Source organism: Staurois parvus, unplaced genomic scaffold (assembly GCF_062004578.1).
Source record: "Staurois parvus isolate SC_StPar_1 unplaced genomic scaffold, SC_StPar_1.0 ptg000154l, whole genome shotgun sequence".
NCBI classification, from domain to species: Eukaryota; Metazoa; Chordata; class Amphibia; order Anura; family Ranidae; genus Staurois; species Staurois parvus.
The window spans coordinates 2296322-2320692 of NW_028317950.1; the positions used below are offsets into that span (position 1 = coordinate 2296322).

The 24371-nt window shown below is 42.2% G+C and overlaps 1 protein-coding gene across 2 annotated transcripts in view; it reads left to right on the forward strand.

Moving 5' to 3' along the window:
* LOC149463415 (non-structural maintenance of chromosomes element 3 homolog) overlaps positions 1-24371 on the forward strand; it is a 53882-nt gene that overhangs the window by 249 nt on the left and 29262 nt on the right. For both annotated transcript variants that reach the window (XM_089674909.1, XM_089674908.1), the window contains exons 2-6: positions 9894-9961; positions 13703-13798; positions 16046-16109; positions 18551-18630; positions 23432-23526. In XM_089674909.1, the coding sequence (XP_089531035.1) occupies positions 9905-9961; positions 13703-13798; positions 16046-16109; positions 18551-18630; positions 23432-23526 (392 nt within the window). In that variant the 5' untranslated portion in view covers positions 9894-9904. The remainder of the gene's footprint in view (positions 1-9893; positions 9962-13702; positions 13799-16045; positions 16110-18550; positions 18631-23431; positions 23527-24371) is intronic.

Consider the following 24371-nt stretch of genomic DNA (forward strand, 5'->3'; position numbering starts at 1 on the left):
AGCGCCCTCACCGGTGTTTTCTAGTATTGGTAAACCTTGAGAGACGGTTTGCTCTGTCTTCCCTAAGTATTCCCCCTCTCATCCTCCTTTATTATGTCTCAGTGCTGCTGATCCCCCTGCAGCCTCTTCCGGCCCTTAGATCACACCAGGAATGCAGCACTTCCTACTGATGGTGACAACACAGGATCCTGCCTGTGTAATGAGTGTTGATTCAGCTGTCTGAGCCCCAGTGACACCAGAAGTGCAGTTTGGGAGCCCAAGACAGCGTTGTCACCTTAAGCCCGGGTTCACAGTGATGCGGTGTGGTATATCGCATGTGATTTGCATAGAAACCGCTCTGGATTCCTGCGCAAATCACATGCGGTTTTTGTGCAGTGCAATTTGAGCTATTCATCCTGTACGGCTCACATCACACCACATCTGTGCCAAAATAGTGCAACATTTTTATTCATTTTTTTTTTTTTTTTTTTTTTTTGTCCAAACCAGAATTGCACCTATGTGATCTGATTTTGACCGTCGCACAGTGTTTTGTGAACTGATTTTATGGGGTCATTAATGCCCACACACCTGCAGTGGTTCACGTGAACGGGGTTCAATCATGGGGTGGGAACCGCTGCTAATTCTGCAGCTCATCAGTGTGAACTCGGGATAAAACAGGAAGTGCCTCAACTAAGGCCTTAATGGTGGGATCACTTTAACCCCTTCATGTGTCCCTTTAAAACCCTTTTTGCTGCCTGCGCTGTTTTGGGTTTTTTTTTTTTTTTTTGCGCACATGTGTTTAACCTCTTGCCCTCTAGAGGATTCCCCCCCCCCCCCCCCCCCCCCCTCTTCAGGACCAGGCCATTTTTTGCATTACGGCGCTGCGGTTCTTTGATAATTGTTCCAGTGGTTTGACAGTTCTTAAATATGTAAGGGGTGTGGCCACCTGGGGACATCACGCTTGTGATCCCACCCCATGTGACATCAGTGATGTCTAGAGCGGAGCCTTTTTTTTTTTTTTTTTTTAATTCTTTTTTCGGGGCAGTGACCACAAGCATCGTGAGTGACGGATCTACTGCGGGGAACATTCTTTTAGATTTTTCTTTTAATAAAGGACTTGTCAAAGACCGTGTCCTGTCTTTTTTTTTTTTTTTTTTTTTTTTTTTTTTTTAAGTTTTGGCATGGGAGTTCCCCTCAAAATCCATACTATGACAATGCAATTGTCAGTTAAAGTAACGCAGCGCCGTAACACAAACCTTCTGTAACAGCTTCCTGACCGCCCTATAGCAGAAATACTGTTACAGGGTGGAACAGGTGTGTAAAATCGTGTATGTGTGTGTGTGTGTGTGTGTGTGTGTGTGTATATATATGTATGTGTGTGTGTGTGTGTATATATATATACACACACAGTGGGGATCGAAAGTTTGGGCACCCCAGCTAAAAATTTGTATTAATGTGCATAAAGAAGCCAAGGAAAGATGGAAAAATCTCCAAAAGGCATCAAATTACAGATTAGACATTCTTATAATATGTCAACAAAAGTTAGATTTTATTTCCATCATTTACACTTTCTAAATAACAGAAAACAAAAAAATGGCGTCTGCAAAAGTTTGGGCACCCTGCAGAATTTATAGCATGCACTGCCCCCTTTGCCAAGCTGAGACCTGCCAGTGTCATGGATTGTTCTCGATCATCGTCTGGGAAGACCAGGTGATGTCAATCTCAAAGGTTTTAAATGCCCAGACTCATCTGACCTTGCCCCAACAATCGGCACCATGGGTTCTTCTAAGCCAGCAATGGGCAAACTACGGCCCGGCGGACCTTTTAATCCGGCCCGCGGAGCTAGGCTCCCGCTAGGCTCCTCTCACAGTCCGCCGTGTAGCATGGTAATCTGTCTCCTATTCCTATGAGGATCTGTCCCCCTCGACGTATCTGCGCATGTGCCGGAGATCGCCGATCGGCTGCTAATGCCTGAAACTGGCACATGCGCAGATACGTCGAGGGGGACAGATCCTCATAGGAGACAGATTTTCATGCTACACCTGAACGGCGCGGGAACACGGCTAGAGGAACGCGAGGAGCAAAGGTAAGTGAATTGACACGGGGGACTTGGGGACTTAATATGGGGGGATGAATTACTATATGGGGGATGAATTACTATATGGGGGGATGAATTACTATAGGGGGGATGAATTGCTATATGGAGGATTAATTACTATGCTTACTATGGGGGAGTATTACTATACTTACTATGGATGACACATACACATCATTCATCTACTCTTGGTCCGGCCCCCGGGTCCAATATATGAACCCATTGCGGCCCTCAAGTCAAAAAGTTTGCCCACCCCTGTTCTAAGCAGTTGTCTAGAAAACTGAAACTGAAAATAGTTGACGCTCACAAAGCTGGAGAAGGCTATAAGAAGATAGCAAAGCGTTTTCAGATGTCAATATCCTCTGTTCGGAATGTAATTAAGAAGTGGCAGTCATCAGGAACAGTAGAAGTTAAAGCAACATCTGGAAGACCAAGAAAAATATCAGACAGAACAGCTCGCAGGATTGTGAGAAAAACAATTCAAAACCCACGTTTGACTGCACGATCCCTCCAGAAAGATCTGGCAGACACTGGAGTTGTGGTACACTATTCCACTATAAAGAGATACTTGTACAAATATGGTCTTCATGGAAGTGTCATCAGAAGAAAACCTCTTCTACGTCCTCACCACAAAAATCATTGTTTGAACTTTGCAAATGAACATATAGACAAGCCTGGTGCATTTTGGAAACAAGTTCTGTGGACCGATAGGTTAAAATTGAACTTTTTGGCCGGAATGAGCAAAGGTACATTTGGAGAAGAAGGGGCACAGAATGTAATGAAAAGAACCTCTGTCCAACTGTTAAGCATGGGGTTGGATCAATCATGCTTTGGGGTTGTGTTGCAGCCACCAGTGGCACAGGGAACATCTCACGAGTAGAAGGAAAAATGGATTCAATAAAATTTCAGCAAATTTTGGATGGTAACTTGATGCCATCTGTGAAAAAGCTGAAGTTAAGAGAGGATGGCTTCTACAAATGGATAATGATCCTAAACACACCTCGGAATCCACGGGGGATTACATCAAGAGGTGTAAACTGAAGGTTTTTCCATGGCCTTCACAATCTCCTGACCTCAATATAATTGAAAATCTATGGATAGACCTTAAAAGAGCAGCACGTGACAGACAGCCCAGAAATCTCAAAGAACTGGAAGACTTTTGTAAGGAAGAATGGGCAAAGATACCTCAAACAAGAATTGAGACTCTTGGCTGGCTACAAAAAGCGTTTACAAGCTGTGATACTTGCCAAAGGGGGCAGTACAAGATATTAACTCTGCAGGGTGCCCAAACTTTTGCAGATGCCATTTTTTGTTTTGTTATTTTGAAAGTGTAAATGATGGAAATAAAATCTAACTTTTGTTGACATATTATAAGAATGTCTAATCTGTAATTTGATGCCTTTTGGAGATTTTTCCATCTTTCCTTGGCTTCTTTATGCACATTAATACAAATTTTTAGCTGGGGTGCCCAAACTTTCGATCCCCACTGTGTGTGTGTGCGCGCTTTGCGCTCCTGTGGTTTTCACGCTCCTCCCAGATAGTGTCAGATTGTCCGTCAGTACACCAGTAACATTTAACCCCTTGGTTGCCAGGAACACGCTCATACGCAATAAACCTCCATTGCTAGTATAGTGTCTGAACAGATCAATATCTTTGATCAGATCAGCACTATACCAGCATTCACATTAGTATAGTGTCCCCAAAAATGCAGCGTTAGCGGGATCAGCCCCTACCCTTACCCCTCCCCCTTCTCCCCCAGCAAGTGCATTGTCAGGTCACTGTCACTTGATAAATTGCACACAAAACCACAGTGTTCGCAGAATCAGGTCTGATCTTAGCACTTGCCGGTAAATTTTTGATGACTCTCATATGCAGCAGAGTACCAGTACTAGTGCCGCGCTACCGTTTGTTGAACTGGCGAGCACCAGTGGCCTAGTACATCCTGGTCTTTCATATACCAGCACTGCAGTATCACTTGGTGACGTGGCGAGTCCCATAAGTGTAGTACAAGCTGGTGTGGTGGCGAGCACAAGTATTGTCCCGCAACCACCAAGAATTCGCACACAGGCCCATAGAGTTCCTAGTATCCTTCTGGATGTGCTTGCAAATTCCAATTTGGCAGCCCACAAATTCTATAGCACCTGTACTTCCTCCATTCACTGCCCAACCTGAAATTCAGGTGGAAACAGCAAATTTAACTACTCCCCTTGAATTTTTTTTTTTTTTTTTTTTTTTGGAGCCGTTTTTTTCACGGAAGATCTGTATGCGTTGAACCTGCGAATGCAGCCGGTGTCTTTGTCAGCTGACCATAGAGCTGATTAGAGACCAGAGTGGTGCCAATCATCTCTATAGTCTAAAAATTCGGAAGCTACAAGCATTTCATCACTTCAGTTTCACAGGATATAAACAGCGCCATTTGTAAATTGGGAAAGCATCTGATCACACCAATCTTGGTTTGATTACATAATGTAAGGGCAGAGGAGATATCCAGAGTCTGATAGAACCCAGATTTCTCAAAAAAGAATATAAGACAATGCCCATTGAAGTTATAGGGGATATTTGCATTCCCTGTGATAGCATTAAAAGTAATAAAAAAAAAAAAACCGGAAGGGACGTTGTAAAAATACCTTTAAAAAAAACATCTTTTATATGTTACCAATAATTGGCAATATATTGTGCTTTTGAGCATTGAAAGTAAAAAGTGTGTAGTGTGTGGTTTTTTTTTTTTTTTTTTTTTTTGTTTTGTTTTAAATTTTTGCTTTTGAAAAATCACTGCGTGAGTACTATGTGACATAAAAAATTGCAGCAGCCAGCATTTTATTCGCTAGGGTGTCTGCTTTAAAAAAAAAAAAAAAAAAAGTGTGTGCGTGTTTGGGGGTTTAAATTAATTTCCTAGCAAAAAATACTGATTTTTTTTTTTTTTTTTTTGTGAAAAACCCCAAAACGACCCCTTTTTTGGACAGTAGACACCCCAAACTATTTGCTGAGAGGCATGTTGAATCAATAGAAGGGTTTTTTTTTTTTTTACCATAAGTTTGTGGAAAATGACAAAAAAAAATTGTCACTTAAATGATTTATTGCTCACACATGCCATGGGTATATGTGGAATTACTCCCCAAACTACATTCTGCTACTTCTCCCGAGTATGGGGGTACCACATGTGAGAGACGTTTTGGCAGTCTAGCCAAGTACAGGAACCCAAAATCCAATAAGCACCTTCAGGCTTTTAAATGGCTTTACAGTATTTCCTCATTACACTTCCTGACTACCTATCCGTTTTGGAGGCCCTGAAATGCCAGGACAGCACCAACCCCCCCCCCCCCCCCCCAATGACCGCGTTTTGGGAAGTGGACACCCCAAGGAATTTAATAAGCCTGGTGAGTGTTTTGCAGATCTTGTTTGATACCACAAATTTTTGCAAAATGAAGCGTAAAAACAAACACATTTTTTCTGTTCTTGTTTTATATTTCAAAACCTCGTGAGAAAAAATGAGCTCTGAAAAATACTCACCATGCCTCTTTTTAAATTCCTTGGGGTGTCTACATTCCAAAAAGGGGTCATTTGGGGGGTTTGGTGCTATCCTGGCATTTCAGGGCCTCCGAAACTGTGATAGGTAGTGAGGAAGTGTAATGAGGAAGATACAAACCTTCAGGCTTTCAAAGTGGTTATTGGATTTCAGGCTCCTGTATGTGGTTAGGCTCCCAAAAAGTCTCACATGTGGTATCCCCATACTCGGTAGAAGTAGCACAATGTATTTTGGGGTGTAATTCCACATATACCCATGGCTTGTGCGAGAAATATATCATTTAAAAGACAACTTTGTGTTTAAAAAAAAAAAAAAAAAAAAATTGTAATTTTCCAGAAACTTGTGGAAAAAAAAAATCTTCCATGGACTCAATATGCCTCTCAGCAGTTAGCTTAGGGTGTCTACTTTCCAAAAATGAGTCATTTGGGGTGTTTGTACTATCCTGGTATTTTAGCACCTCAAGAAATGTGATGGGCAGTTAGAAAGTAAAAGCTGTGTAAATTGCAGTATCTATACCAGCAATGGGCAAACTACGGCCCGCGGGCCGTATACGGCCCGGCGGACCTTTTAATCCGGCCCGCGGAGCTAGGCTCCCGCAAGGCCAGTGGTCGGCAAGCCGCGGCTCTTTACAAATTTAGATGCGGCTCTCCTGTGTGCCGGGCGCCCGCTCCCCTCCCTCCTCTCCCCTCCCTCCTCTCCTCCTCTCCCCTCCCTCCTCTCCTCCTCTCCCCTCCTCTCCTCTCGGATGGCCGCCCCCCCTCTCGGATGGCCGCCCCCCTCCCTCCTCTCGGACGTCAGGACTCTGCAGCTGTCAGGATGTAGGCGGGGCAGCCAGGATGTAGGCGGGGCAGCGTGACAAACTCCTCTCACAGTCCTCCCTGAAGACCAGAACGGCGCGGGAATACGAGAGGAACGTGCGGACCAAAGGTAAGTGAATTGACACAGGGGGGACTTACTATATGGGGGACTTACTATATGGGGGATGAATTACTATATGGGGGACTTACTATATGGGGAATTAATTACTATATGGAGGACTTACTATATGGGGAATGAATTACTATATGGGGGACTTACTATATGGGGAATTAATTACTATATGGAGGACTTACTATATGGGGAATGAATTACTATATGGAGGACTTACTATATGGGGAATGAATTACTATATGGGGGACTTACTATATGGGGGATGAATTACTATATGGGGGATGAATTACTATATGGGGGATGAATTACTATATGGGGGATGAATTAATATGGGGGATGAATTAATATGGGGGATGAATTACTATGTGGGGGATGAATTGCTATGTGGGGGATGAATTACTATGTGGGGGATGAATTACTATAGGGGGGATGAATTACTATAGGGGGGATGAATTACTATATGGGGGACGAATTACTATATGGGGGATGAATTACTATGGGGGATGAATTACTATATGGGGGATTAATTACTATGGGGGATTAATTACTATGCTTACTATGGGGGAATATTACTATACTTACTATGGATGACACATACACATCATTCATCTACTCTTGGTCCGGCCCCCGGGTCCAATATATGAACCCATTGCGGCCCTCAAGTCAAAAAGTTTGCCCACCCCTGATCTATACCATAGTTTGTAGACGCTATAACTTTCACACAAAGCAATCAATATACACTTATTGGGATTTTTTTTTAACCAAAAACATGTAGCAGAATACATTTTGGCCTAAATTTATTATGAAATTTGTTTTTTTGGATATTTTTTTTTTTATGACCGAAATGAGAAAATAGTGTTTTAAAAAAAAAAATCTTTTTTCTTCTAAACTTTTTTTTTTTTGTAATAGCGCCAAAAATAAAAAGCGCACAGGTGATCAAATGCCACCAAAAGAAAGCTCTATTTGTGTGAAAAAAAGTACGTAAATTTCGTTTCTGTACAGCATTGCATGACTGCACAATTATCAGTTGAATTAGTGCAGCGCTGAGTAGCAAAAAAATTTGAAAGCATCTATGTTTGGTATCTATTTACTCAAAACAACAGCTCAAGTGGTTACTTGAATCAGGAGATATGTTACCATTTGCTAGCAAAAGAGAGAACAATTTGTCCTGAAAAAAAACAAAACATAACATGCTAGAACCCACCTGGATACATGAAGTAGTGGTGATCATATGTGCAGTTTTTACTAACTCTTGTCAAAGTTTCAAAATTGGGTCTGGGTGTTGAGGTTTGCTCTACCCTCTGTCATGAAGGGGTTAAAGGGGAGCTTCTCCTTCATAATTCTATATGTAAATGAAAAAAAATACCACATTACTAGTTTTTAATGCTGCTGTTCGAGCTGCTTCACACTGCCCTGTTGTGCTTTTTGCTTAGTTGTTTCTAACCCGGTGGCATCACTGTGAGGGTGTGGGGGATGTGGACCGCACCCTGGTGACATCCACCTGAGAGTTGACACGTCTCCAGTGTCCACTCCGGCCCAGGGACAGTCAAGATCCCTGGCTGGGATGAGCAGCTATGTTTCCGGAGTCCAACCCTTGGTCATCCCTATAGAGGCAGCCGAAAAGGAGGTGAAGACGTGGGGTCAGAGTTTGTGTGGAGGGGATGGGATGAAGATTTCCATTGCTTGTGTGCTGGAGATCAGAGAGAAGACCAAAGAAGCAGATAGCAAGTCAGGGCGTGTGCTCCCTACTACAATCCATTTTATCGGCCCTTACATAGTGACCTGGTACATTCCAGCCATCACTCCTCTACATTATTGTGACATTGTACAATCCATTCATGGCCTCCTACTCTAGCTTTCTATCATCACCCACCCTAACTACTGACCTGGTATATTTCATCAAACCCCCCCCCCCCTTCCCAATTTACTGATATGGTACATTCCATCAGTCACTCCTGTATGTAGTGACATGCTGCAGTCTATTCTTAGCTCCCTACATAGCAACATGGTACATTCCATCCATCGCCCATCCCTACATAGTGACATGGTACATTCCATCCATTGCCCCTCCCTACATAGTGACATGGTACATTCCATCCATTGCCCCTCCCTACATAGTGACAATGCTTTTTTTGCATTGAACTTACTAGGGGCCTTTTTTTGTTTTTAAGTCTTTGGGACTCAGTATGCCGTTATTGGCTCTTTTTTTTTTTTGTTGTTGTCTCCGTACAATCCATCCATCACCCCCCTACATAGTGACTTTGGTACAATCCATTTATAGCCTCCTACTTGACCTTCTATCCATCGCCCACCCTAACTACTGACATGGTATATTTCACCAACCCCCCTCCCCAATATAGTGACTTTGTACATTCTGTCCATCACCCCCCTGTATTGGTGATAGATGGAATGTACTATGTCAATTAATTGGGGAGGTACATTCCATCCATCACCCCCCTGCATAGTGACATGCTACATTTTTTTCATAGCCCCCTACATAGTGACATGGTACAATCCATTCATAGCCTCCTACCTAGTCTTCTATCCATCACCCACCCTAACTACTGACATGATATATGCCATGACACCATTGTCTACCGCACCAACCCTTGTGACGCCACTGGTCTAACCCTTGTTTAGGGTTTGCATGTTTTGTGACCTTGTATGTTAGCCTATGTGTCCATGCATGCATACATAATACGAGTTTAGACCGAAACTAAATAGTAATTATTGTTATTAGTAGTATCTTATAATTTTTTTTTATTTTATGTAATCAATGTGGCTGGCTTTTTTTTTTTTTTTTTGCGTCTGAGACTTGGAGACTTGGCATGCCATTATTGCCACTTTTTTCTTTTTTCTTTTTTTTTTTTTTCTTTCTTTATCAGTACAATCCATCCATCACTGCCCTACATAGTGACATGGTACAGTCCATCCATCAAGCTCCTACATAGTGACATGGTACAATCCTTCCATCACCCCCCCCTACATAGTGAGATGGTACATTCCATCCATTGCCTCCCTACATAGTGACATGGTGCAATCCATTCATGGCCTTCTATCCATAATCAATTATTCTGGCCAATGAAATTAAATTACACCCAACCACTTGACATGCCTGATGGCATTACACGTTTTACAAGTGTTTCTTCTGTCAAAACGCTACTGCCAGGAGGAAAGGAGAGATGAGGCCTCCAGTACAGTAGAAGTAAGCCCTCAGGAGAAGGGCCCTCTGAACCCTCCTGGTCTGGCATTATTTAACTGTACTGTCTCCCTTTGTTTTGTAAAGTGCTGTGCAAACTGTTGGCTCTATATAAATCCTGTATTATAGAAAAAAATAAAATGAACACACCATTGTTATTTCAGGTTGTACAGACATGGCACAGCATAGGAGGAAAGGTCGTCCCAGCGCTTTCCAGGACACATCCGCTCAGGTACCCTTGATTTTCTAGCATGTGCTTTTTGTCATGGTGTTATCATTTTGGTGCGCTCAGAGCAGCCTCTGGTGAGATCCTTCCTTGGTTGTTTATACCGCACCGCAGAGCAATACAATGCTGCTGTGCTGAGTTACAAGAAGCTTCAAGTATGGAGTTCTTGAGACAGCTTGCAGTACACTTTGTTTTATACCTTACAGACCAGCTGCACCATAAAACTCCATTCACACGTGTGCGACTTAACATATGATTTTGTGTCCAAAGTCACATGACAAGTTGCAGCCCATGTGTTTCATTGAAAGCTGTTCAGATCTATGTAACTTGGTTGCATTGATTTTAAAAAGTTTCCTGCACTACTTTGATGCAACTCAAGTGACAGACTTCCATGTAAACTCTCAAAAGTTGCATCCTAATGTTATAAATGTGACAGTTGTGTAACAGTCAACAGCTGAAGTGCATCCAAGTCGCATCCATCCAAACTTGCTCTAATGTTGTAATGGAAATCGCACGACTTTGGAGTCGCTCAAGTGTGAATAGAGCGCAAACTTGTATTTTTAGTTTTAGATGTGTTGTATTGAAACAACCATAAGTTTATTAAAGTGGGTTCTGGAATATACCCAACTAATCCTAAAACTGCTCCCCCCCCCCCCCCAACAGCTATACTAACTAACCTGTGGAGGAAAGATCTATATACTGGCCTATTTTCAGGCCACCCCGGTCCAGTTAGGTGATCGTATTCCCTGTGTCCGCTAGTAGTGGCTTCGGAGGGGAGAGCGCTAAAAGTGGATGGGCCATCAACAACATCACTGCTCAGGTATTTTAGACATTGCCAAGAGCTCACTTCTCTCCCCTTCAGCCGCCGCTGGCAGACACAAGTGATCACATGGCCGAAAATGGATAAGTACATACATCTTTCTTACTCAGGTTAGTCAGCCCCTAGGGGTCTAAGTAGGGGGGAATTATGGAGAATAATGGAAGCATGTTGCAGTTAAAGTGATATTTAAAGGTTATGTTGTTTTTTTTTGTGTGTGTATATACAGTTGTGTTCAAAATAATAGCCGTGTGTTGAAAAAAGTGAATAAAGCTCAAAATCTTTCTAATAGCTTTTATTTCCATACACAAAAATGCATTGGGAACACTACACATTCTATTCCAAATCAAAACATGAAGAAAAATATATCAAACTTGTGTTGTTCCTGTAAAAAAAAAAAATTGAAGAAAAGTGACCAAAAAAATAGCAGTGTTTGTATTCTTCTTTACAAACTCAAACATTCACTATATAAACTGAAAAATGTTGGAAGATTTTGCTTTCCTTTGAATCACTTAATATTTAGTTGTATAAGCACTGTTTCTGAGAACTGCTGTACATCTGTGTTGCATGGAGTCAACCAACTTCTGGCACCTGTGAACAGGTATTCCAGCCCAGGATGATTGGACTACATTCCACAGTTCTTCTCTATTTCTTGGTTTTGTCTCAGAAACTGCATTTTTGATGTCACCCCACAAGTTTTCTATTGGATTAAGATCCGGGGATTGGGCTGGCCACTCCATAACGTCAATCTTGTTGGTCTGGAACCAAGATGTTGCACGTTTACTGGTGTGTTTGGGGTCGTTGTCTTGTTGGAACTCCCATTTCAAGGGCATTTCCTCTTCAGCATAAGGCAGCATGACCTCTTCAAGTATTCTGATGTATTCAAACTGATCCATGATCCCTGGTATGCGATAAATAGGCCCAACGGCTTAGTATAAGAAACATCCCCATATCATGATGCTTGCACCACCATGCTTCACTGTCTTCACAGTGTACTGTGGCTTGAATTCAGTGTTTGGGGGTTGTCTGACAAACTGTCTCCGGCCACTAGACCCAAAAAGAACAATCTTACTTTCATCAGTCCACAAAATGTTGCGCCATTTCTCTTTAGGCCGGTCAATGTGCTCTTTGGCAAATTGTAACCTCTTCAGCACGTCTTTTTTTTCAACAGTGGGACTTTGCGGGGGCTTCTTGCAGATAGCTTGGCTTCACATAGGCGTCTTCTAATTGTAACAGTACTCACAGGTAACTTTAGACCTTCTTTGGTCTTCCTGGAGCTGATTGTTGGCTGAGTCCTTGCCATTTTGGCTATTCTTCTATCCATTCCAATGGTAGTTTTTCTCTTTCTTCCACGGCTTTCAGGTTTTGGTTGCCATTTTAAAGCATTTGCGATCATTTTAGCTGAGCAGCCTATCATTTTCTGCACTTCTTTATATGTTTTCCCCTCTCCAATCAACTTTTTAATCAAGGTACGCTGTTCTTCTGAACAATGTCTGGAACGACCCATTTTCCTCAGAATTTCAGAGAGAAATGCACTGTAACCAGCATGTACAACATTTGCTGCCTTCCTTCCTTAAATAAGGGCAATAATTGCCACCTGTTTTTCAAAGAATGAATGACCTCACTAATAGATCTCCACACTGCTATTATTGTGAACACGCCCCTTTCAATTAGTGATTCAATTACACAGAATCAGCAGCATGCATGTCATGACTGTTGGGTCTGTTGGATTTCTATTACTCTACTACACCTGCTAGTAAATTATTTGCCATGTAGAAATATCATTTCTACCAAAAAGTGATTGATCAGGTTAGTGATGTCTGACTGCTATTATTTTGAACACAACTGTATGTTATAAAAGAAAAAAAAAAAATACATATTCTAGTTACCTGCTCTGTGTAATGGTTTTGGATTGGGCTCAGGTAAGTATTACGGGGGGCTGCGGGTGAAGCTGCACACTGAAGGTTATTTACCTTCATACATAGAATATGTGAAGGTTAAAAAACCTTCAGCCTTTAGAACCACTTTGAGAATAGAAAGGCGCATGGAATATGCAGTCCACATAGTCTTTTGTTATAAAATTAGATGGATATGGAATCCAAAGCCGGAGGCAAGGGCAAACAGTCTGAATACCAGGGCAAGCTGTAGTTGAGTGAAACAAACTCTAAAGTAAAAAAACAGAAGAAACACCGCACCTCTAAGGGTAGACTTTATGACCGCTTTATTGGTTAAAAAGTAAGTTTAACAACTCCCATCTTTTAAATGACAGGCTCATAAAGGTTGGATGCGCAGAGTGTCTCCTCGACAGGAGGTGAACCGCAGTGTGGATAGATGTAGGTTGGACAGTGGGGAGTGCTGGAGAGGAGGAGCGCCAAATGGTATTGCCTAGCTGGTCCAGAGTGGCGGTGTCTGGCGTCATGGGATTGTGACTCGTTTCTGAGCATGCACAGGACTGATTGTAGACCGGCACGCTCCTTCAGGCATAGGGAACCTCATTGACAAGAGCCTTATATGGAACAGAGGGGAGTGGTAGACGAGACCCGTGGCAGGGACTAGGGAGCATGAAGGGGAAGATTGGCAGAATAGTATGTATGCTAGTGTCATAAATTTTACAAATCCAAAAATGAAGTCATGCATAAAAACAAATAAATTGACAATAAAATAATAGTTCTAAAACATTTGAAAAATGGCATGAATAGACAAAAAGTTAATAAAAATTAGCAATGAATTAATTATAAATGATTGGATGGAATCCATAGGAGCTACCACCATCAAAAAGCCGTTCTAAAATTTTACAGATCTTACAGATTTTATGGTGTGATTGAGAAGACAAAATTGTATAGCTCTCCAGCATTTTGGGACGTTCAGTTTATCAGTTCTCAACTGAACACCGCACATCTGGGCTGGCCTAATATCTTGTTTTTATATAGGCTATGGATTTGGAGGAGGAGCTCAATCAGACCCAAACACTATCACAGGTGAAGAGGAGCCTGGAGAAGCATTCTCCTGACCAAGTAAATCTCAAGGTACTGAAGGTCCACCCATGTCATTCTATACTATGGTGGTCTCCAAACTGTGGCTCTTAATTGCCTTTATCTGGCCCTTGGGCACTATTCCACCAGCTGATACCAATGATGGAGCACCATTGCCCCTAATGACATAATCAATGGGACATAAATTCTCATTTATATCAACAATGGGGCACTATTTCTCCCATTGAAACCAGTGATGGGGTAATATTCCTCCCATTAAAACCAATGATGGGGCATTTTCTACTCTTGACTGGTCACAGTTCAGCCCCCCTAAAGCCTGAAGGACCGTTAACTGGCCCTTTTTGTTTAGAAAGTTTGGAGCCCCCTGGTATACTACACTGCAGAAATGTGTACTGAAAGCCGGTGCTTTGTAATATTTAAAAATCTACCCTATGCAATATTTTTTGGCACAACTGACTTTTGAGTCCTAATTTATTTTGTATGCAAGAAAGCTGAGATGGATTGATTGCATATCCTAAATAGAAACCCAATTCATTTGGGCTGGGTTCACACAGTTGCATTGCAGTAATGCAGAGGAACGGACATTGTGTGCATTAGGGGTGCTGCTGTGTTATTCATTCTGATTGGCCCCAATGTACCTACGTCCACTAAAACGCATGCTAACACACCACTGCCTAAGGTGCGCTGCATTATTAAAAATCGTGTTAAGAAGCCCATTCAAATGAACGAACTGCCTTAACACATTGGGGTTCATTTTTACTAAAACTGGAGAGTACAATATCTGGTGGAACTCTGCACAGAAACCAATCGGCTTCCAGGTTTTATTGCCAAAGCTAAATTGAACAATCTGAAGTTAGAAGCTGATTGGCTACCATGCGCAGCTGCAGATTGTGAGTGCTCCAGTTATAGCAAATCTACCCCAGTGTACTGTACAGAGGCACAAATGTGTAAATCCAGCCTTAGAGCGGAGCTCCAGTTGAAACGTTAAAAATAAGTCAGTAGCTACTTAAAACTGTAGCTGCTGACTTTTTTTTTAAAAAACAGACCCTCGCCTGTCCCTCAATCCAGCGGTGTGCTGACCGCAGCTGGTTTCACTGGCTTTCCTTTCATTCTGACATCTTAAGTATGGGCACCCAGCTGTCAGTTAGGTGCACACTGCGCATGTGCGAGTACTGCTGCACCTTGTGAATGGTCCTGTAGACTTCTGGGACCAGTAGCGTCTCCCAGAAATCTACTGGGAGGGAGAAGGGGAGAACAAGTTCCTCTTCCAATCGCCTGTGTGGGAGTGGTACCTGTCAAAATCGGGTACCCACTCCCTAAAGGTGCCAATGCTTTAATGATAAAATGTACCACCTGTCCTAAAATATTTGGTCCATTGTTGGACATGGGAAGCCTCTAAACTTTGGGTTATACTGCTGCCTGCAGGAGAATGGTATACAAACTATAGGCAAGATCACTCCTCCTACTACCAGCATGCCTTGCTAATGTCCCAGAAGGACGGACTTCTTCTTGCAGGTGATGTTGGACCTGCATTTTGGACTATCATCAGTATCAAGGGTTAGGCTTCTGCGCCCTCTTTCCCTTTTCAAAGAGTTGGTCTCTTACTACTTGATGAAAGCAGATCTTTGTTTTTGGTGAAGTTTTAGTTTTTAGACCAAGCTGGTCCAAACCAGTTTCTTACTTTGCTAGCAGTTGCAGTGGCTGTATGCGCTGTATAATCTGTATGTAGCCTCAGGTGCATATAGTATACTGCGCCATTCACGGTGAGCTTTGTAATTTATGAATTCAAGGTTTATACTGATTAGCTGAGTATGAGAGGCAGGCAGATATCTTCACAATCAGTGGAAGCCTTGCATGTACAGAATACAAAGTTCCCTGTGAATGGCTGAGGCAGAACGAAATTGAGTTGGGCTGAGCGCTGCTCAGCCAATCAGAGGAAGCTTTGTATTTGTTCATAGAATCCCAGTTAATGACTGAGCAGTGCTCAGTCTGACTCCCTTTTGTCTCTGGGAACTGGATGGAAAGCTACCATCCCACTGCTGTATACAGTGCACACAGCTACTGCATCAGTTAGTGAAGTAAATGGTTAGTTTGGACCAGCGTGGTCCAAGTGATCTATTTAAACTCCATTAAAACATGGAGGTCTGCTTTAAGACCTCTCTCCAAAGGTTTCTATCATGTACCTCCCCTACCCATTCCCTGATTGAATCTTTAGGCAGTCTTGATTTCAATATTCTGAAATTTTGTCTTTTTTTTTTTTTTTTTTCTCATTTGTTGCAGGTTGGTGAATTCATACAATATTGCTTAGTAAGGGACCAAAAAAAGCTGCTAATTAAACGTGCAGGTATGTCTTCTGCTTGAAGGTTTATTTATGGGGTGGTCTGCTCTTTCTGTACATTGGAATTTGGGGGATATTAGTCTGCTCTCACCATACTTTGGAATTTGGGAGATTTCTTTAGACATTGGCATTGCAATCACAGGATTTATTCTAAAGCACCTCTACAGTCTGATATCTGTTAAATGTATACTTTTCAAAACTTTATGTGGAGAAATGGCAGAGGACTGCTACACTCTTTTAGTAGTCCACAAGTAAAAAAGAAAATTTGTTACAAATCAGGACCTAATGACAATTTTAATAAAGTGAGAGTGTGCATGAAGGATTGTTCTCCTGTAATTGTCGCTGACTTAGGAGTTCTGATACTGGCTGAGGTGGCTTGTCTGCCTCAGTCCATCCGGGGGCCTCAGACATGGCCTGCACTGAAGGAGAAGTATTTCAGCATTTCTAAAACTCTTTAAACTTATTTTCTAGGAAAATAATTAGCCACCAATTGATCTACCTTCTCATCTTCCTGCAGCAGCAGGCTGAGGAATGGCTTAAATGGTGCCAACACGTGGTGGTCTATGCAAGCTACAAGGAACACTCAGTAATTCCAGGAATCTGTCCCTAACTGCTGATGACTTCTGAATGTGTGGATAGATGCTTATGACGGTGTAGAGATGGTTATACAGACTGAGCCCCTGTTGCTGATCTTAACATCTGGTACCCCGTCTGCAACCATCTGTTAAATACACAGACATCCTCAGGACGGCCTTTGCATGTTTGCTGAAAGCCTGAATGAAAAAGTTGCAGTCTGCATTTTGCTAAATTGCAATCTACAAATGGCATATGTGGAAAAGCTACCATAGTGGGATTCTTTATGTATTTTTGACAGCTTTGTGTTGTTGTTTGTTTTGTTTTTTTAAATAGTTTAAAGTAGGAAAATCTTTAATTTTGGATAGAGTAAGGTAGGGTCATAACTCCTTCTCCTTTTTTTTTTTTTTTTTTTTTTTTGCCACCTGTGTCCCCCGTTTGGGGAGATTGTCCTTAATTTCCTGTCCCATAGCCACAATAGGAAGTGAGAGGAATTCCCTGCAAATTAGGGTAATCTGTTGAGGACCCCCAGGTCACCAGAACTGGTGTTCCCATTGGAAGATATCCGCTCTTACATTTCTGGGGACAACCCAAAATTTGGGATTTTCTTTTCAATTTCAGTGATAAAGGTCAACAGGGTGAATCTCCCTAATGGGGGCACAGACATCAATGAAAACTGACAGGGGTTCTAATCAGAAATACTTCTACAGGGTGGAACGGGTACACAAGTGTGTATTTCTGGGCAGGGGGCGCACGTGGGTCCTGCCTGCGCCATTTGCGGCTGTCTATCACCAACGATCAGACGGTGATTTCCAACAATCACTCACAGGAAGGAGGACTGTTTTGTTTACTAACAGTCCTCCTCCTTGTCAGCTCGGGCACACTTCTCTGGATGTGCACAGCAATCCAGAGCAGTGTGCTTACAGTGAAACACACACACACACCGCCCCGTAGTAAAACACTCCCTGCACATAGTTAACCCTTTGATCACCCCTCAAGTTAACCCCTTCCTGCCCAGTGCAATTAGTACAGTCAGTGCTTTTTTTTTATTTTTATTTAGGCACTGATCATATTGGTGTCACTGGGGATGTCAGTGACACAGTCAGTTCGCCACAGTCCTGCTATAAGTCGCTGATTGCCGCCGTTACTAGTAAAAATGGAATAAAAAAAAAATCCCAGTACATATACCACCATTTGTAAATGCTATAACTTTCACGTAAATCAATTAATTTACATGTATTGGGATTTTTTTTTTTTAGCAAAGACATGTCCCAGAATACATTTTGGCCTAAATTTATGATGAAATTTTATTTAGATATTTATTTTACTGGACATGCTTAATATCAAAAAGTAAAAGACAGGCAATCAAATACCACAGAAAGCTCAATTAGTGGGGGGAAAAGGACGTAAATTTCATTTGGGTGCAGTGTTGCACAACCGCGCAATTGTCAGTTAAGTAACGCGAAAATGGCCTGGTCGGGAAGGGGGGTAAGTCCTCAGGAGGGCAAGTGGTTAATACATTTATATATTATCATTATTTATAGTTACAGGGTTGCTTGGTTACAATTGAAAAATTGGTTGTTGTATAAGCAGCACTGTTCCAAGTCCTGCATGAATAATGGAATGGAGTTTTATACTCTTGAAATTGTCTACCAAGCCACCCCACCATTTTGTTACAAAAAAAATGTTTTGTCCCCTGGAGAGGCAGCTAATACTGTATTTGATCCAGTAATTCTCACCAATATACACATCTTCTCACCTCCCTCCAACACCTTGTTTGTAGTAGACCCAAAAAAGTTGGAAGCTTATGCTGCATTGTGGAAAGATGAGTTATGGATTAGACCTATCGAGCTAAATGTTGTTTTTCTCTACAGAGATTATAAAGCATGTGGTGAAGGAATACAAGGATGTGTATCCTGAAATACTTCTCCGTGCTAAGAAAACGCTGCAGGAGGTGAGTGTAACCCTGGGGAGCTTTCCATATGTGAAGATTTTAAAACTGCTTTTCCTTGTAGGTTATGTAATACAAAATAAGAACAAGAGAAACATGACTTTTAGAAATAAATAGAAGGCCTTCACTCCCTTTTTTGCTGGGAACTAAAACCATTTCCATGTAGTACATGTCAGGTGGCACAAAATACTATATAGCATAATAGGACACTATGGGAGAGATCTACTAGAACTGGAGCACTCAGAATCTGGTGCAGCTGCGCTTGGTGGCCAATCTGCTTCTAACTTCAGATTGTTCAATCAGGCTTTGAAAATAAAACCTGGAAGCTGATTGGTTACTATACAGAGCTTCACCAGATTCTGTGTGCACCCCTTTGTTTTGCAAATACTGAATTTTAAAATGGGTAAAATGGAATTCTAGAAGGTTTTGGGTAGAGTTTGTGGAAGAGTTCTTCTGTCATTTTCCATTACTGTTGGTGGCCACATTGATTGGATTTCCACTCTCTGCATAACACTACAGGAAGTGAGAGGAAGTCTTCTAGTTATTGAACATTCCAGTTTTGTTTTTTTTTTGCATAGTTGGTAATTCTGTGCACACCATAGTTGCTGAATATGAATGCAAGCTCGGCTGTTAGCTTAGTAGTGATGCACACTGATTCTTCTTAAACTCTTCACGCTGACTGTACGCAAATATGCTGCCTCTCGGTAGCTGGGCCTTGATGTCGAGCAGCTGCATATTTGCATACCATTTGTAAACAAACGTGCTGAGAGCGCGTGCCCTGCACGCTCCCAGCATGTGTTGGCGTCCCACAGAACGGTCCCGATCACTCCTTGTGATCAAGACCTTTCCGATCATGTGACCGCTAATCACCAGCAGTCATGTGGCCCTAAACCCCGCCCCACCTCCTGGTTTTAGAAACCCCTTAAAGGGCTGGGAGGTGCCAGCGTGAAGAGGTTAAAGTGAATATGTTGTAAGAGGAAAAACTGGGGGCTATCACTACATGCCTCCTTTTGGAAATGCTATTTTCTTGGCTGTGTCTCACTTGAATAATTATTGGAACTGACCCAGAATAAACATTGTGTAAATGGGTCACAAATGTTTGAATTATTTATCTCTATACCTGTTCTAGGTCAGAGGTGGAATTGAAGACAAATTTTCAGCATGCCAATATATAGGTCAGGTGTTACCTGATTGAAAATACACTTTCTGGAAGGCTTTTGTGAGGTTGACTAAATTTATATCACCAATTCTTAGAGACAAATTCCTGTATGGATAATGTATACCAGAGGAGCTCAACCCATGGCCTGCGGAGCCCTCTGATCTGGCTGTGACTTTAAACCAGGAAAGCGCATGCCTGCGCTCTGGAATAGCAGGACTGCAAGTCAAGATCGTTTTCAACGGGCTGCTGACCTGCCATCCCAAATCATCAGAGTGCATGGAGGAAGCAGGTGGCCACAGGGGGAGCAGGAGCAGCACAAGCTGATGATTCCTCTGTAGCGCCGACTCCTGTCCCAGGTGGAGTGATACCATGTGCACTTCGTCTGGGACCTTTCTAGCAGCCTGGAGTGTGATGCCAGCTGAAACTGGAAGAGGAAAAGAAGGTCAGTATATTAAACACGTGCATTTGCAGTGGGCATATTGGCACCTGTAAAAGGGTTGTCCACTATTAGGCTGCTTTCTCACTGATGCGGATGCACCTGCAGCTTTCGTGTGGGTTAGCTGCACTGAGCTGTAGACTTTGATTATATCTTGCAGGTGGGATGCTCTGTTTGAAAGTACACCAAACCTATTGTCATTGGTCCCTAAATGTTTACCATTTTTGCAACTTATTGTTTTCTCTTTTTTTTTGTTCTCTTTTTCTTTACACAGCACTTAAGTATGCAGTTTATTTCTATGTCTCTCCATCAGTACATAGTCTGTAATATTCATCGAATACTTTCTTATTCCTGTTGGTCAATGCATCTGTTTTTGACTGATTCTCTGCTCCTAACTATTCTATAATAGAATTCTTTGTAAAAGAAAGTACACCAAACCTGCAGGATATAATGGCAGTCTACAGCAAAACTCTTAAAGTGTAACTTGACTTGCCTCTGATCCAGCAATGAGCCATCCTGGAGTTCCCCACCTGGCTGCTGACATCTTCGGGCAGCCTGGTTTGAGGTCCTGAAAGCTGACTGCTCTTAATTGGCTTTGCGGGGATGACGTCACTCCCACGCATGTGTGGGAGTTCAGTTAGTTTTGGCATTGCTGAATTTGTACAGTGACTGTAACTGCGTGGCTTACTGTACAGGGGTTGACAGGCAGATGGGTAACTTTGATGCAGAAAAGACAAAGCATGTCTCTTCTGCATTACAATTCCTGACTTTTTTCCCATGTTTAATTTTTAATCTAAAGTTTTTCACTTTAGGTGGCCCACGCTCTTCAAAAGGTTGAGCACACCTATTGTATACAGTATATAAAGAATTCTCTGAAGAGTGCCAGTGCTGAACTGCCAATTGTCCTGTGTTCAGAATGCAGCAGGCCAGGATGCTTAGAATGGGACTCGGTAGCAAGTGGAGATCCCTGGAGTAGTGGTATCTACTTCAGTGATTGCCAGCTTCCAGGGGCATCGGCCAGGTATAGTGTATACATAGTCACACTGGGCCAAGTTGAACCAATGTACCTTAGATTGTACGCCCCCTGAGGGTTAGGGACTGGGTACTTGTCTGTTAATTCACCGGAGATATATATATATATATATATATATATATATATATATATACATACATACACATACACATACACATACACACACACACACACGGGCAAAAAAGTATTTAGTCAGCCACCAATTGTGCAAGTTCTCCCACTTAAAAAGATGAAAGAGGCCTGTAATTGGCATCATTGGTAGACCTCAACTATGAGAGACAAAATGAGAAAAAAAGTCCAGACAATCACATTGGCTGATTTGGAAAGAATTTATTTGCAAATTATGGTGGAAAATAATTATTTGGTCAATAAACAAATACTTTGTTATATATCCTTTGTTGGCAATGACAGAGGTCAAACGTTTCCTGTAAGTCTTCACAAGGTTGGCACACACTGTTGCTGGTATGTTGGCCCATTCCTCCATGCAGATCTCCTCTAGAGCAGTGATGTTTTGGGGCTGTCGCTGGGCAACACGGACTTTCAACTCCCTCAAAAAGTTTTCTATGGGGTTGAGATCTGGAGACTAGCTAGGCCACTCCAGGACCTTGAAATGCTTCTTACGAAGCCACTCCTTTGTTGCCCGGGCGGTATGTTTGGGATCATTGTCATGTTGGAAGACCCAGCCACATTTCACCTTCAATGCCCTTGCTGATGGAAGGAGGTTTGCACTCAAAATCTCACGATACATGGCCCCATTCATTCTGTCCTGTACATGGATAATTCGTCCTGGTCCTTTTGCGGAGAAACAGCCCCAAAGCATGATGTTGCCACCCCCATGCTTCACAGTAGGTATGGTGTTCTTTGGATGCAACTCAGCATTCTCTCTCCTCCAAACACGACGAGTTGTGTTTCTACCAAACAGTTCTATTTTGGTTTCATCTGACCATATGACATTCTCCCAATCCTCTTCTGGATCATCCAAATGCTCTCTAGCAAACTTCAGACGGGCCCGGACATGTACTGGCTTAAGCAGGGGGACACGTCTGGCACTGCAGGATCTGAGTCCCTGGCGGCGTAGTGTGTTACTGATGATAGCCTTTGTTACGTTGGTCCCAGCTCTCTGCAGGTCATTCACTAGGTCCCCCCGTGTGGTCCTGGGAATTTTGCTCACCGTTCTTGTGATCATTTTGACCCCACGGGATGAGATCTTGCGTGGAGCTCCAGATCGAGGGAGATTATCAGTGGTCTTGTATGTCTTCCATTTTCTAATTATTGCTCCCACAGTTGCTTTGTTCACACCAAGCTGCTTGCCTATTGCAGATTCAGTCTTCCCAGCCTGGTGCAGGTCTACAATTTTGTTTCTGGTGTCCTTCGACAGCTCTTTGGTCTTCACCACAGTGGAGTTTGGAGTGTGACTGTTTGAGGTTGTGGGCAGGTGTCTTTTATACTGATAACAAGTTCAAACAGGTGCCATTGATACAGGTAATGAGTGCAGGACAGAGGAGCCTCTTAAAGAAGAAGGTACAGGTTTGTGAGAGCCAGAAATCTTTTTCTTTTTTGTAGGTGACCAAATACTTATTTTCCACCATAATTTGCAAATAAATTCTTTCCAAATCAGCCAATGTGATTGTCTGGATTTTTTTTCTCATTTTGTCTCTCATAGTTAAGGTCTACCTATGATGCCAATTACAGGCCTCTCTCATCTTTTTAAGTGGGAGAACTTGCACAATTGGTGGCTGACTAAATACTTTTTTGCCCCACTGTATATATAGATTTAAATAAAACCTATAAAAAATAAATAAATCCGGTGAATTCACAGACAAGTACCAGGGACTGATGTGACCGTACAATATATATGTGAAACACTGCGTAAATTGATGGCACTATATAAGTACCTGAAATAAATAAATGTAACTATGTAAAAAATATACCATGCCAGGAATCTATCTCTAATCATGTAGGCCAATCTGATTTCTCAATATACAGATGACCATAAAGGAAATTTTTAGAACTTGTCTGGAGTGCAGACATTAAACCATAGAACAGTAAAATAAAATATATAGGTAAATATTACTTTGTGTGGTGTTACTCCATAGAATATCCTAGTAATTGGGGAGAAGGGTAAAATGTATGTTGCAATCATAATTTGAAGCAGTGCCATTTTTTTTCTTTTTAGGTATTTGGTTTTGAGCTGGAGGAGATTGACACCAAAAACCACGTATATGTTCTCACCAACAGACTAGAGCCTGTAGAGGGGGATGGAATGAAAGTGTAAGATAAATGTACTAAAATTTTTAAAAGCACTGGGTGGGTGTGGATGACTAGATTTTCGGATCTATGATTGTTGGGGGGCATGTTGCTGCATGTAGGTTTACCTTTTTAATCTGTTACCTCCCTTGTAACACATATATATGCGGTGGCAAAAAGGAGGGCTTTAACCTCATGTGTGTCGCTGGGCAGCCAATGATTCTGTGCTGAGAGTGCAATCACTGGAGACCAAGCTGTCAAGGACAGCTCTTGGGATTAACGAACCAGCAGGAATCTCCTTCTGATCAAGTAGCCACTGTGAAAGCCAATCATAGTGGTCAGGATTGCCTATTCTTTCCGCCCTACCAGGCATTCAGAACCTTTTAAAGGGACGCCAGGGTGGGTGGGAAAAAGAAGGGGGTTAAAGAACTACTGGAATTGCAGTCCAATAAGTGTACATAATTCTCAACTATGTAGAAAACCGCACGAATACACCTTGTTGGAGGTATCCCCTTATAAACCAGCATGTTTAAAAGCTCTGTCATTACTGGAGTTTTTTATCTTTAATTCTGTAATTTTGAACACCATATGTTATTTATACTAGAACACATTGGGGAGATTTACTAAAACTGGAGCATTTGGCTACCATGCACAGCTGCAACAGATTCCAATCAACTTTTAACTTAAGCCTTTTCAATTAAAGGAAAAGTTCACCTTTGGGAACATGTGACATCTTCCACCCATTTTTAGGGTGTAATGTGTAACCTGTTCCCAACACTGCAGCTGCTGCCTAATCCCCCCTCCCTCCCCCTTTTGCTGCTGTCAGCTTGTAGTTCTCAATGAGCCACCATGGCACTGTTGAGCGTTGT